The 14,116-nt window shown below is 50.5% G+C and overlaps 1 protein-coding gene across 4 annotated transcripts in view; it reads left to right on the forward strand.

Annotated features, from left to right (window-relative positions):
- The first annotated feature begins 5,701 nt into the window (after positions 1 to 5,701).
- The window catches only part of Mtcl1 (microtubule crosslinking factor 1), a 121,386-nt gene continuing 112,971 nt past the window's right edge, over positions 5,702 to 14,116 (forward strand). For all 4 annotated transcript variants that reach the window (XM_057758420.1, XM_057758421.1, XM_057758422.1 and 1 more), the window contains exon 1: positions 5,702 to 7,263. In XM_057758420.1, coding sequence (XP_057614403.1) covers positions 6,232 to 7,263 — 1,032 coding nt within the window. In that variant the 5' untranslated portion in view covers positions 5,702 to 6,231. The remainder of the gene's footprint in view (positions 7,264 to 14,116) is intronic.

Raw genomic sequence — 14,116 nt, forward strand, 5'->3', positions numbered from 1 at the left:
AGCCCTGGCTGTCCTGGAACTCACTCTGTAAACTAGGCTGGCCTCAAACTCAGAGATCAGTCTGCCTCTGTCTCCCAAAGTGCTGGACTTAAAGGTGTGTATCATGCTGGCCAGCTGTAACAATAAGTCTTTTAAGACAAATAAATGAAAGAAATGGTTGTTGGTATCTTCTCCATTTTTTTCCTTTTCCTTTTTTTTTTTTCCTGTGGTGTTGGAGCTGACGCTCAGAACTACATGTGTGCTAGGCTACCCTAGCATGTTATCCTTGAGTTGCATCCCCAATCCTCACACCTCTATCTCCGTTTTGAAGGGCTAGTAACTCCGTAGAATTAGAAATAGTAAGCACTGGAGAATTGCAACAAAAGCAGGCAAAAGGCAGCCTGTCCTGCGCCGTGAAAATTGCAACGTTCTAAATTAAGACTGGCAACACAGCTCCACACGGCGCTGACCCAGGGAAGAGAGTTTCCATTACTTTTCCTTATTTAACAACGTGTTTTCTCTGTGCATCAAGCTTAGTGGCCCGGAACAGCGTTTAAATATAATTTTTAAAAAATTTAGGGCTTAGACTGCCAGAGGAAAGGCGTCCAAATTTTTAATTCCAACGTTGGCAAACATGCCGAAGTTTGTATAAGGGAGTTCCTCAGCCTTTGATGAGAAGAAGGCTCTTAGGATCCCCTGGAAACTATTCTAAATTACACAGGGCACCCTACTCCCAACCCGACCTAATTCCACCCCACCCTCGCGGCTGGCGCTTTGAAATTCTTTTTTGTATTCACCTCGGGGAGAGGATGTCATCCCAACATCGACCACGGGGGAGCACCCTCCCCAACTCGGTTCAGTTGAAAGGAGGCTGAATGGAGTTTTCAATCCTTTGCCCCAGGGCGTTTTTTTTCCTAACACTAAATGAGGATTATGTATATGTATATTACTCTAGATGTATATTTTTAAAAGCTAGGCGTGATGCAGTGGCACACGCCTCTAATCCCAACACTCGGGAGGTAGAGGCACAGGATCTCTTGAGAGTTTGAGGTTAACTGGTTTACATAGAGAATTCCTGGCCAGTCAGGGATATTTATTTATTTATTTGTTTGTTTGTTTGTTTGTTTATTCATTTATTCATTTATTTATTTATCCTGGCCAGTCAGGGATATTTATTTATTTATTTTTGCTTTTTTTTTTTTTCCGAGACAGGGTTTCTCTGTGGTTTTGGAGCCTGTCCTGGAACTAGATCTTGTAGACCAGGCTGGTCTCGAACTCACAGAGATCCACCTGCCTCTGCCTCCCGAGTGCTGGGATTAAAGGCGTGCGCCACCACCGCCCGGCTCTCTGTGAGTTCGAGACCAGCCTGGTCTACAAGAGCTAGTTCTAGGACAGGGCTGTAGTGCCAGCTAACCTGGGAAGTTGACACAGGAGGCGTCCATGAGCACAGGAGTAAGACTAGCCTGGGCAACATAGCAACATGAGAAAGGGAGGGAGGCAGGGAGGAAGAGAAGGCAAGGAAAGGGAAGGGAAGAGGTGGGGAGGGCAGGGGAAGGGGCAAAGGAAATTCCCGTCACAGAGAACAAATAACTTTGGCAGTATTCGGAACCAAGTTTTCCTGTTATCTGTGCCCCACCAACTCTGGCCACCACACCACACAGCTCCTTGACAAGGAGGTGACAATACAGCTATAAACGGTGCTGAGTGCCTGACTTCAGAGAATTTCATCTAAGTCTCTGCAGAAGGAGAACGTTTGACCTCTGGAGTGGACAACACAAATTCAACATGTTCCCATGCCTAGTCATTCACAGAGCTGGTGGAGGAACCCAGACCCAAACTGTGGGCACTGAAGAGACACAGAGATTGGCAAGCACAGAATTGAGGCCAGAATCTTCGGCTGCCAGGTAATGAGAAGATGAAAAGTTATCAGAAAATGCAGATCACCCAGGGACAGAGAGACACTAGGAATGCCACCCTGTGAAGACTGGCCACGGCTGGATGGGACACCTGAAGCCCGAGAAGCGAGGGTAATATGTTGTTTCCTCTCTTCCTGGACCACTCCAGTCTCCTGACATTACCCCCCACTGCCCCGTCCAAACCCAGTCAGCAACTGCACAAGCCTGGAAAACCCTCTTGTGTTAGTCACCTGTTCATCCCAAAGATCTGAGGAAAAAGACCATTGGCCCACATCACCATGGGCAAATTCATTAAAGTCAGCAATTAACTAAAGCAAGCTTTTCATTTGTGGACACAGAGTGCCTGCGGCTAAGGTTGGGTTCAAGAAGTCAAGGAGGGATGAGAGGAACACAAAGTTTTTATAGCTCAGGGGTGGAGAGTTTCCAAATGGGGGATTTGGTGGGCAAAACAGGCAGGGTTACAGGAACATAAGCGGAATAAGTTAGTCCTAACAACCTCGACCTCCTGAAACAAAGGCACGGTTGCAAGGTCGTGTGTGGGGTGTTATAACAAACTTTTGAAACAAAGACATGGTTGCTGTTTTCTGGAACAGGCAGTACAGAACTTTTTTTTTAAAATACATTTATTTATTTATTATGTATACAATGGTCTGTCTGTGTATATACCTGCAGGCCAGAAGAGGGCACCAGACCTCATTACAGATGGTTGTGAGCCACCATGTGGTTGCTGGGAATTGAACTCAGGACCTTTGCAAGAGCAGGCAATGCTCTTAACTTCTGAGCCATTTCTCCAGCCCCAGTACAGAACTTTTTTTTTTTTTTTTTTTTTTTTTTTGGTTTTTTGAGACAGGGTTTCTCTGTGGTTTTGGAGTCTGTCCTGGAACTAGCTATTGTAGACCAGGCTGGTCTCGAACTCACAGAGATCCGCCTGCCTCTGCCTCCCGAGTGCTGGGATTAAAGGCGTGCGCCACCACCGCCCGGCAGTACAGAACTTTTTGACGTTAAGATTGTGCATAGGATTCCTGGTCCTTGAGAAGCAAATTTAATGAATCTGTTTATTTTATCTTTTGTTTTTTATTTTTAGTTTATGACAAATATATATTTGTTTTTTTCAGGTTTCTCTGTAGCTTTGGAGACTGTCCTGGAACTAGCTCTTGTAGACCAGGCTGGCTTCGAACTCACAGAGATCCGCCTGCCTCTGCCATAAGATGACCTTTATGACTAAGGCGGAGGCAGGCTGGTCCAGCACTTTCTGACGAGGGCTGAGTAAAGGTTTTACATTCAAGGGCAGAGGAACCAAGTAGACACAGGCACATCCTGTTTTGTTGTTGTTCAGAATAAAAAAAATTAAGTTTCATTTAAATTACAAATCATTAATCTTTAGACTAATTTGATAACAGAAAACAAATTCTCAAATTACAGTTGACTTGAAACATCTTGCCCACACGTGCACGTGTGCGTGCATGCGTGTGTGCGTGTGTGTTCAAGTGCCCGTACAAACTTGCCTGCGTGTGGGTGTGTGGTGCGTGTATAGTGTGCATCCCAGAGTGCACTCATACAGTGCTCTTCTCCACTCTCTCTCTCTCCTTCAGTCTCTCGAGATCCCAGAGCACATTTGTTTCTGCTAGACTGGCTGTGACCATTGAGCTTCCGGGATCTACTGGACTCATTTCCTCCAGCGCGCAGGTCACAAAAGGACGCTCCGGTTTTTACCTGGGGTGTGCTTGGAATTCCAGTCCACTTGCTTTCACTGAGCCTCGCCAGTCAGCCGTGTCACCAACCCAACAAGCACCTGTTTCTTTAAACTCATTAACTCACAGGAAGCAGGAAAACAAAGCACTACCTAACACCCGGGGGCCGAGTGCGGTAACATCACCATCACCCTAAGAAAGGAACTTTGTCCTCTTTAAAGGAAAAGGAAGTTGGGTACCAGTCTCGTGGATGTTTTTGAAAGACAACTTGGTGGCCGGGCGGTGATGGCGCACGCCTTTAATCCCAGCACTTGGGAGGCAGAGGCAGGTGGATCTCTGTGAGTTCGAGGCCAGCCTGGTCTAGAAGAGCTAGTTCCAGGACAGGCTCCAAAACCACAGAGAAACCCTGTCTCAAAAAACAAAAAAAAATAAAAAAAAATAAAAAAAAATAAGAAAGACAACTTGGTGAAACGCTTTTGGGTGGAATTTGCGTGACTGTGTATAGTCTGAAGAGGTGACATGCTGTGCTTAGAGTCCTGGACATAATTTTTCAGGAATGTGAGGGTGTGGGAGTTCTAAGCCACCTGCAGGGGATTGGACTCGCCGCTTTGGTTCTGAAGGGGGCACTGGGGCGCCCTCTAGTGGACATGGTTAACCAGGCGTGGCTGCCGGCCTCTGTTCTCTTTCCTGGCTCACCATTTAACTAACTAGTGTTCTTTCCCACTCCAAGCACTTCAAGGGACACGACTCAGGACGGATTATATTTGGTATATCTCACTTTCAAAAGATTTCCAGAAGTCCAGGCCTGTAAGAGCAAGTAGGGTCTGAGTTTTAGCTCCAACAAGACACGGCATCTTCCAGGAGCATGACTTTCCGGATTTATACTTAAAAAAAAAAAGTCAGTTTCTCCTCCGTCTTCGGACAGTTCCGGCTAAGTAGGATCATTCTGTAGTGAAAAGATTTTGGAGTACAGTTTTCCTTTCCCATTTCCAAGTCTGTCCTCTCCTCTTTCTCCTCTCTCTTTAGACTGCAGCCACCCCCACTCACCTCCCTCGGCCCCATCCTGCTGCTCTGGGATCTTTCTCAGCAAAGATGACTCAGGCTCGGAGTCCTTCCCTCTCCCCTCCACAGACTTAGCTCTAAGCCTTGTCCTCCTTACACTGGGCTGTGGACCAGCCTCTGCCCAAAGACCAGCACATCTTTCAGGAAAACAAAGAGTTCCCCTTGCTTCCCAAACGCCAAGGCTAGACGAAGGACAACTTAAGCTTGTCCTCGCTCGGCGCATTTATTGCCCATCCAAAACCTGGGTCGTCAACCACGCTCACTATCTGTCAAAAGCACTTTCCAGGTGATGGGGGCATCTTCCTATTTCCTCGTTTAATCAGAATACATCCAGAGTCGGTATTCTCTGAGTCTACAGGTGAGGAGGGAATCTGAGACTCGCAAGGCCAAGCGTCTTGCTCACGGGGCGGAGACCGGACTCAGGCTCCTATTTGGCTAAGACTCCCGCGGACCTGGGTTTGAATCTCGGCTCAGCCACGGAGTTCAGACAAGCGGCTTCACCTCCTCACGCCGGTGTCTCATTCTGAAGACAGCGTTTCCAATTCGGGACTGTTACTAGGACGATGAAGCGTGCACCGGGCAGCGCCTGACTCAAGGCCGCAGGAACTATAAATGTGAGCTCCCTTTCAGACTCCAAGCTTGGCGAACTGCTTCTCCTATTTCCACAGCGGCTCCTCCCTCTCGGAGCTGCCCAGGCCACTGGGGGTGCCAACTGTGGAGCGCTACGCCGGTCCTGACGCTGCATCCAGTACCAGTGATCCTTAAAGAAGCTCTGGGGAGAGCGGTAGGGAGCATGCAGAAGAGGGGAGGTACAAGGGGGATAGAGGGGGCTGGGCCGAAGGAGAGAAAGCTGGCACCCACTTCAGAGGGGCCCTCCATACCGCCCGCACCTTCACTGTCCCCAAGTGGCTGATGCCCGCTCTCTTCCCTCCCTTCACCCCAGTGTTTTTTCTCCCTAGCCAGTTCTGGGTGGCGTCCCCAGTACATCCGAAGGCAAAGAGTGGTCCTTGGAGGAGAGGACGCGTGGGCTCGTGGGCACTCGGACTCCGCGTCCCCAAGAGCTCCGGCTCCGCCCTCCAGCCCGCCCCGCCCCTCTTTTTCCCTCCCCTCTCCGGCCGGCTGGCAGGAGGCGGGGCGTGCGCGCCGGGCTCGGGACGGAGGGGAGCGCGCGTGCAGCTTCTCTCCGCCGGAGCCGCCGGGCAGAAGCAGAAGCCGTGGCTGCCAGCCGGTCCCCGCGGACTGGCAGTGGGCGGGGAGCGGAACGCAGGAGCCAGGCGCGCGCCGCCAGACAAGTGTTTTTGTGCGAGGCCGCGGCTGCTTCCGAGCTCTGAACGCACGGTGCTGGGGATGCGAACGACCGCGGCGGCTGTGCCACGAGAACCCAAGCGCCGTTGACCTGAGCGAGGGGAGAAACTCCCCCGGGTGTGCCCAGGGAGGGGGAGGGGACGGCGGGAGCGCGGGGCGCACGCCGGGCGGGGCAGGGGGTCAGTGATGACCGGGCGCGCGGGGAGGCTGCACGCCGCCGCCACCGCCGCCCGGAGCATCTGCCGCCTGAGCTGCGGATCGCGGCCGCCGCCCGGGCCATGGAAACACTGAACGGCCCCGCGGGCGGCGGCGCCCCGGACACCAAGCCGCAGCCAGCCGGCCAGCATCACCGCCACCACCACCTGCACCCGCTGGCCGAGAGGAGGCGGCTGCACCGCGCACCTTCTCCGGCCAGACCTTTCCTCAAGGATCTGCACACGCGGCCCGCCACGGCCACCACCTCCTCTGCGGGCCGTGCCCCGACTCCCGCCGCTCCACGCTCGCCCAGCCTCGCTGGGAAGGCGCCGCCGTCGCCCGGGCCCCCGGCCGCACCCGGCCGCCTCTCCCGACGCAGCGGCGTAGTCCCCGGCGCTAAGGACAAGCCGCCGCCGGGCTCCGGAGCCAGGTCGGCGGGTGGCGCCAAGGCCGCCCCGGGAACCAGGAGGGCGGCGCGCTCGGGGCCGGTGGAACCACTGCCCCGGGTCGGGAGGCCAGCTGGGGCTGAGCCGCCGCCTGCCGTCGCGAAGGGCCGCAAAGCCAAGCGCAGCCCCGGGACGCCTCCAGCTCGTGCCGTCGGGCCCCCGGCTCCCGCCGCTCGGGTCCCCGCCGTGACCCTCTCGGTGACCTCGGTGGCCGGCTCGCGTATCAGCCACACGGACAGCAGCTCGGATCTCTCCGACTGCGCCTCCGAACCCTTGTCTGATGAGCAGCGCCTGCTCCCAGCCGCCAGCAGCGATGCCGAGTCGGGCACCGGCTCCAGTGACCGGGAACCCCTGCGCGGAGCACCCACTCAGAGCTCTGGAGCCCGCGGGCCGCCGCCGGGCAGCCCCGAGCCCCCCGCCCTGCTCACGGCGCCCCCTGTCGCTGGTGCCAGTTTCGGGGGCCGAAGCAGCCTAGGCGGGGCCCCCTCAGGATCCCCGGGACCCGGTTCGCTGGAGGATGTTGGGGGCCGAACGCTACCGGAGCGGACGATTCTCGGGACCCCCAAGGAGCCTAGCTTGGGCGAACAGCCCCGGCTCCTGGTGGTGGCCGAGGAGGAAGAGCTGCTGAGGGAGATGGAGGAACTGCGTTCGGAAAATGACTACCTCAAGGTGAGCGACCTCTGGGGTGGCAGGTGTCTCAGAGGCCCCGACCCCAGGTCCTCTGGCTGCCTCCGAACCTTGTCTCCTGGGGGAGCCTCATTAACTCCTTACCTCTTCTGTTTTGCACCCCCACTGCTCTCCAAATCTACTAGGTTCTAGTAACTGAACCCCCAAACTTGTGACTTGTAGGTCTGTTTTTCAGTCCTTTGCTCTTACTGTTTTTAGAAGTCTTGCGTGTTTTCGCTGATGCCTTTTGGGTGGCTGTAAATCATTTTGAAAACATGGACCCCCGCAGTGTCACCTGTTGCGGGGTTATCTACATGCCCAGCCGTGACCCCACACGTGCACTTGTGTGCAGTATGGTTTCCAGGTGCCGGACTTGCCCGCAGGTCCTCCTGAGGGTTCAGAAAGCTGGGCCCGCATTCGGTCTCCTCCAAGCCTTTGTGGGTGTAGCAGAGGGGGCTGGTCCTTTTAGTGATAAACAACTTTGAAATTCAGAAGAAGCGCCTTGAACTTGCGGCCTGTGTTCAGGGTCAGCAGTATTTGTGGGAGCAGCCCTGTGTAAGTGACCACAAATAGGTTTTCAAAACCTGTGTCAGGGAAGGACTCTTTCGAAGGAACCGCAGCCTCCCGCACTCTTGAGTATTACCCAGTGGGGCCTGCCAGCCATGGTCTTGTCTTGTTAGCTCCGGGATGGATAATCGGTCTCCATCTTCTTCTCTTTGGGGCTGGCCTGCAGAGCAGAGGGTATAAACAGTGTTGGGGGTTGAGTTAAACATTTGGGCTATAGAGAGAAAACAGCAGGGGGTGGAGAGTAAGTGGCGGTTTGATAGGAGAAAAGGGGGCGCTCTCCGGTGTGTGTATGTGTGTGAAAGTGACCTAATTTTTGTAACCCTCGGGTTAGTAAATAACACCAGGAATGTAACTCTCTTCACACCTCTGGTACCGTCCTGTTGAATATCCCCTCCACTGAGCCAGGTTGCCCATGCTTTTCCCAGTGGGTTGTGTGGTTTGTTTTGTTAGCAGGTGTTGGACCTGCCTGATTGAGGCCCTGTGCTGAGGCTGGGATGGGGGGGGGGTTCAGGTTTTTAAGGTGATTGGTGAACAACTCAAGGTGGAATGAACACCTTAACTCTGGGTCCTCTGAGCCCAAATCGTCTATCAGAAGTTACTTTTGAGTCCAGTAGTTATCATACGTGAAGCAAGGCAGACAGAAGCGAGAACTGAGCACTTCGGGATGCTTCCGATAATGTATATGCCACTTGGTCTTATGTAATAGACAGCAGCGTGCATTTCAGAGGTGTGGACAGAAAAGGCAGCTATGCTGTGTGTGTGTCCTGCGGAGTGAGAAAAGAAACCACGCATTTGCAGCCCCGTGGCCTACGGTAGTCCTGATCAAATCCCAGGCATCCAGATCCAAACTGCTGGGCAGCAGAAAATGGAGTTTTCATTAAAGAAACTGTCACAGCATCCTCCATCTGAGAGCAGGCTGTTTAGACATCATTTCTAAGCTAATTTTTGGATAACCGCTTTATTTGCCTTGCCTTAGTGAATGAAAGCAGCTGTCTGACCTTGGAGTCTGATTTATGCGTATTTGGCATTTCATCAGACCTTTACAACATGGTTTGGGGTTTGCCCGCATCCTCCACTCTCCAGCATGCTAGGTGTAGGACACAAGACCGCGCATGCTAAGCAACATCTGTGCTACCGGCCCACACCTTCCAGACCCTGCTGCTGCTATGCCCATCCTAACTCTGATTCCTCAGACACTGGCATCTCGCTCAGAAGTGGTGCCCCTTCTGTTTGCCCTCTGCAGAGCCTCCTCCTGGGCTGCACTCTGCCTGTATACCACACAACACTTCAGAGCTCTCTTTTGCTTTTCTAGGGGAAAGGCCCATAATGAGTATGTCTCACCGGCCTGTGAAAGGCTACAGAAATCCCACTGGTAGTGTTTGATTTGCAAGACATGTTCAATTGCTGCTTCCCGGGGAGAAAGTGTCCTGGCTGTCTCTTCCCTGAGTCCTGGACTCCATCCTTCAGCCTTTCTTTGGACATCAGGAGAAAGAATTGGTTAGAAGGGGTCTGAAGGAGGAGCAGGAAGCCAGAATAATTGCCTGGTATATGTATGCCGGGTCAGCTGGGTCCTTCAGAAGCTTCTTATATATAGGAGTTCAGTTTTGAAAAGAACACGGATCCTAACGGACTCTCCTACAGGTCAACGAGCCTGCCCCCTTGTGTAGAAACTGGTTGGACTGTGTTGCAGTGACCTCACGAGGTGTGGGCTGTCGTCATTCCTTTTTTTGCTCGCGGTAGCTCGAATGTGTAAGTTACAAACTTCATTTTGCCATTTGCTTATTGATACCGCACTGGGGTATCAATACCTTGCCGCCTCCCCCCATGGTAGAGGGATGCCTGCTTCTTGCACAGAACTCCTGGCTGCACCAGTGTTTTCTAAGAAGAGATTTCGTCCAGAGGTTTTACACTTACAGGTTCTGGATGTTGTGATTACGCGAAGCATCATACTATTTTCTGAGAGAGAACCGTTACCATGGCGGTTCAGAACTTTCTGATTTGACCAAAGTGTCTGGAATAAGAAAATAAGGTCTGGGCGGATGTCTCTACTGGTAAGGAAATTTGAAGGGCATCTTTTGGGTTAGGACACTTTCTCTTCTGTGAGGAGCATGTAGGGTCATCGCTAACTCTTGTCCGTTCTTTCATCAAAGGACACTAGATAATCAGATGAAAACACCAGAATGCTTCAGTTCCGGTGGCTTGCCTTTGCTCGAAAGGACAAGTAGAAAGACACTTGGCGTGCCCTTTGACCTCTGGTTAACTCACAGAGAATACTCAGAAATTAAGGTATCCAGCGTAGGCATCCCATGCCTTTGGGTCTGTTCTGGACAAACCCAGACAAGTTTCAAACCGCTCGCCTGGTTCCTCCCTGCCTGGCATTTTCGCTTGAGCGCCCTGGGACAATCGGACAAGTAGGGCTGCTCATTGCCCACGTATTTATCAAGCCCTCCGTTTCTGCGGGCTTTCTCCCGAGGTCATCACTGAGTTCACTGGCAGGTTTCGAAAACGTCCTTAGCAATCTTTCACTCTTTTTCTCTGACGTGCTTGTACTCACAGCGTGCCCCTGGACGGTGGACACCATCCGGACACCATGTCCTGCATGGTGGCCCAGTGCTAGGCTAGCAAGGGCCTTTCCTTTCTGCTCTGCTTTCTGGGTTATTTTGTAAGAATCACTTTTACTTTAAAAAAAAAAAAATGAGGCTGGGAACACCGGCTTCTTGGGAGGAGTGATTTCTTAATCATTGAGGTTTTGTGGGAGGTCACGTGGATTGAACCCCATCATCTGGATACTAAGCATAGACTTGGCACCCAGAACACCCTGAGTTTTGGGGGAGATTTTTAGTTTTAGGCCAACAGGGGTTGTTCCATTTGGCTGAACTGAATGGCAGGTGCTTAGCATGGCCTGAGGGCTGGGTGTTAGTATGGGCAAGAATTAGCATCTCAGCCTCTGGAGGGTCAGCTCCTCCCTCCTCCCCTCCCCACTTCCTTCGCCTTCCTTTTTCTTTGGTGTGTGTGTGTGGGGGGGATGTTAACACGGATATTCTTTATTCTTCCCCGACATTCTGCTTTACATATTGGTGCTTTCTTTATTCAGCCATGAAAGCACCAATATGCTAATCTTAGGTGGCAAGATGTTGTGGCTTGGGACAGTCGCCCTCACTGAGCTGCTGGCTGGACTGTGACTTGGGAAACAATAGTAGCCCTCCCCGTGCCTGCTCAGCCACAGCTGGTCCCCTGCACAGAGCATTTCCCTTGTCCCAAAGGAAATGAGGCGGATTATTCCTCTATGACAAAAGACAGTATTTTCTGTGGTAAACTCCCAGAAGAAGGGACTATTGCAACAGTAAGCAAAGGACCATCAGTGTTCCCGCTGGGTCTGTTTGCAAGGAATTATTTGTATAGGAATAGTTACTGATCTTTTTTTAACGTTCAGGTACCGAGTGATGGATGGATTTTATTACGGCATTTTCACCCATATGTGCCATTAATCTTTGATGAAGAGAAATGACATTTAAATATCGTCATTAGTGTGATCTAGAGTTTGGGTAGTCATACCAAGAAACCCTGGATTTTGTGTTTATGGGTAGACACAGGTGGCACCCAACACCCTTCCAATCTGATGTCTCTTAAAAGGCTTGATCCATGATCTGTAGCAAAGGGGAGTCATTGGGTAACTTCATGCAACCTCAAGAATCCATTTTACATAAAGTATTTTAAAATATTTTAAATGGGCAGGGAGGTGGCTTAGTGGGTATCAAAGTTGTTGCCAAACCTGGGTTTGATGCCTGCCACATACCTGGTGGAAGGAGAGAGAGCCAATTTCTGAAAGTTAATTCTCTTGGCTTCCTTAAGTATGTGGTGTGTACCCCCTTCCCCCAAGAATAAACACAATGTAATTTTTTACAGATAAAAATATATCATAAAAATGTAGTTTTTGAATGAGATAATGACCTAATATTTAAAAATATCCGAGCAGTCTAATGCTCAAAAGCACTATTGATTAAGGATAGTGCTTTTCTTCCCCTTATAAATCCTGCATTAAAAGGTCATCGGGGCTGGAGAGATGGCTCAGCAGGTGAGGGCATTTGCCGCTCTTGCGGAGGACCTGGGTTCCATTCCTGCACCCACCTGGCAGTTCACCACAGCTCATAAGGGTCCCATGCCTTCTGGCCTCAGAGCGCATTTGCACACACATGGTTCACATAAATCCATGCAGGCACATCTATGTAAATAAAAAAGTAATACTAAATCTTAAAAAGAAAAGAGAGAAATTTGTATGTGTGTATGGGGGTGGAGATACCAGCATTTTCTCTGGCTTTATTTACTATATCAGAATTCTATCTGCCAGAAACAATGCATGTTCTGCCTTGTTTAATAGTCTTAAAAATGGCAGACGTCGCTAATGCTGTCTTCTGAAATTTCGCATGTCCTCAGAAAGAACCGTCACAATCCACCCTGACCCCTGCCCGAGTCATAGCGCCTTTCGGGTTTCAAGCGGCTACTGCCCTCTTACATGATTCACAATTGGCCTCTGGGGTAATCTAAAGATCACAGTTTTCCAGGCCATAGAAAGAGTTGAAATGCCGGCCTCAGTTTACCTCTGAAACAGGCCTGCTCTGTCAGGAGAGCGTTTGAACTCTCGGGTTCCCGGCTTTTAAAATGAGAATCTTTGTCTCTTCCCCGGCTGCTACAGTGTTTCCTTGAGTGCCAGTTGCTCTAAGGGACCTGGATGTGTGCCATCCACTCTCGGTCTCTAAAAATGCCAGGCAACTTTCCTTCGTTTAGATGGATGCGGGGCTTTTAAAAAGTACAACTGTAGGTTTGTTACTGTCTCGTCTGCCTGCCTGTAACAGGCAATTTGTTGTATTTACTCGAGACCGGAGTGTGGTAGCAGACAGCCGTGTTTGCAGTCAACTTTCCTTTCTTAGCTCTGAGCCCTAGATTACAGGGTCTGGCCACTGTTTGATTTCTTGTCACTGAAAATGGAGGCTTATTTTAGGGTTAGCTCAGAGGTTAAAGTGCATGATATAGGGTACCTTCTGTTTCAGAAATTGATGTAAAATATGAGGTTATGGAAGCTGTGGTTGAAATGAGAATAATTTCGGATCTTTTTCTAGCATCCAGTTCTACTAATGTGGGTGGTTATTTGTACCCAGAATAAAATTATCTGTCTACATATGGCCTGTTCAGTGGTTTGGGGGGTGCCAGCAGAAAAATCACAGCTCTCATCTTAAAGAGAATAAGAAGTACTTTGTTCTGGAGCCATCTTGAGTGACCATGGCCCAGGAGCACTGATTTAGGTTACTCCCAATTCTGTGTTCCAATGTGAAAGCAGTTTCACAGGGCTTTTGTGGTTTTACGGAACAAAGAAAGCTGTATGTAAAACCACTTAAAACTCCTTGGGGGTGGTGGAGCAGAGAGGCGGCTACAGCAATGGAGGAATCATAGGCCCCGGGTGCTTAGCTCTTGGCTTGGCGGAAACTGTTGCTGTGCTGAGTTAATAGTTTTTAGGGGGAGACTTTGTTATCACGAGGTGTTTGTTCAGCTCCAGAGTGGGGCAAGGCGTGGCTGCTCCAAAAGGCTTAACACTCGCCGAAGATAAAGTAATTAGCTTCGGAACCCGCAAAATTCTAATCTTCCCACCGTACTGAAATTCCAGCCCGTCCCCGGTCTCCGCAGACACAGACTCCTTCAAGGGAGTCGGTTACAGCTAGACACAGCTTCTTTCCAGGGATATTCATTCAGAGGTGAAGGTGCATCGAAACTGCTTTTAGCTGGTAATAGCTGTTTAACCCATAGAGCTTCCTCTATTGTAATGTGTGGAAACCAAGGAACACTTTCATATCTGAGAACTGTATCTGCCATCTTCTTATGTATACACAGCCTTTTAGGAACAGAACAGATAATTCTAAGCATTAATACCTTGGCTTTTTTTTTTTTTTTTTTTGAGATTGGATCTCACTAGGTAGGCTAATGTGTGGTTGTCAGCCTTCCTAATGCTGTGACCCCTTAATACGGTTCCTCACGTTGTGGTGACCCCAGCTGTAACATCATTTTCATGGCTACTTCTCAATTGTCATTTTGCTGCGGTTATGAATCATAACTAAGTATGTCTGTTTTCCAATGGTTTTAGGCAACCCCAAAGGGGTCGTGACCTACAGGTTGAGACCCCCTGATAGAAACTATGGCTCATCCACCTACCCCTGCCTTCCAGAGTGCTGGGATTAAAGGTGTGTGCCACCACACCCAGTAGAATAGATTTATTTTAGTGATATTTTCAATGTTAGCA

This window comes from Chionomys nivalis, chromosome 26, assembly GCF_950005125.1.
Source record: "Chionomys nivalis chromosome 26, mChiNiv1.1, whole genome shotgun sequence".
Classification (NCBI taxonomy): Eukaryota; Metazoa; Chordata; class Mammalia; order Rodentia; family Cricetidae; genus Chionomys; species Chionomys nivalis.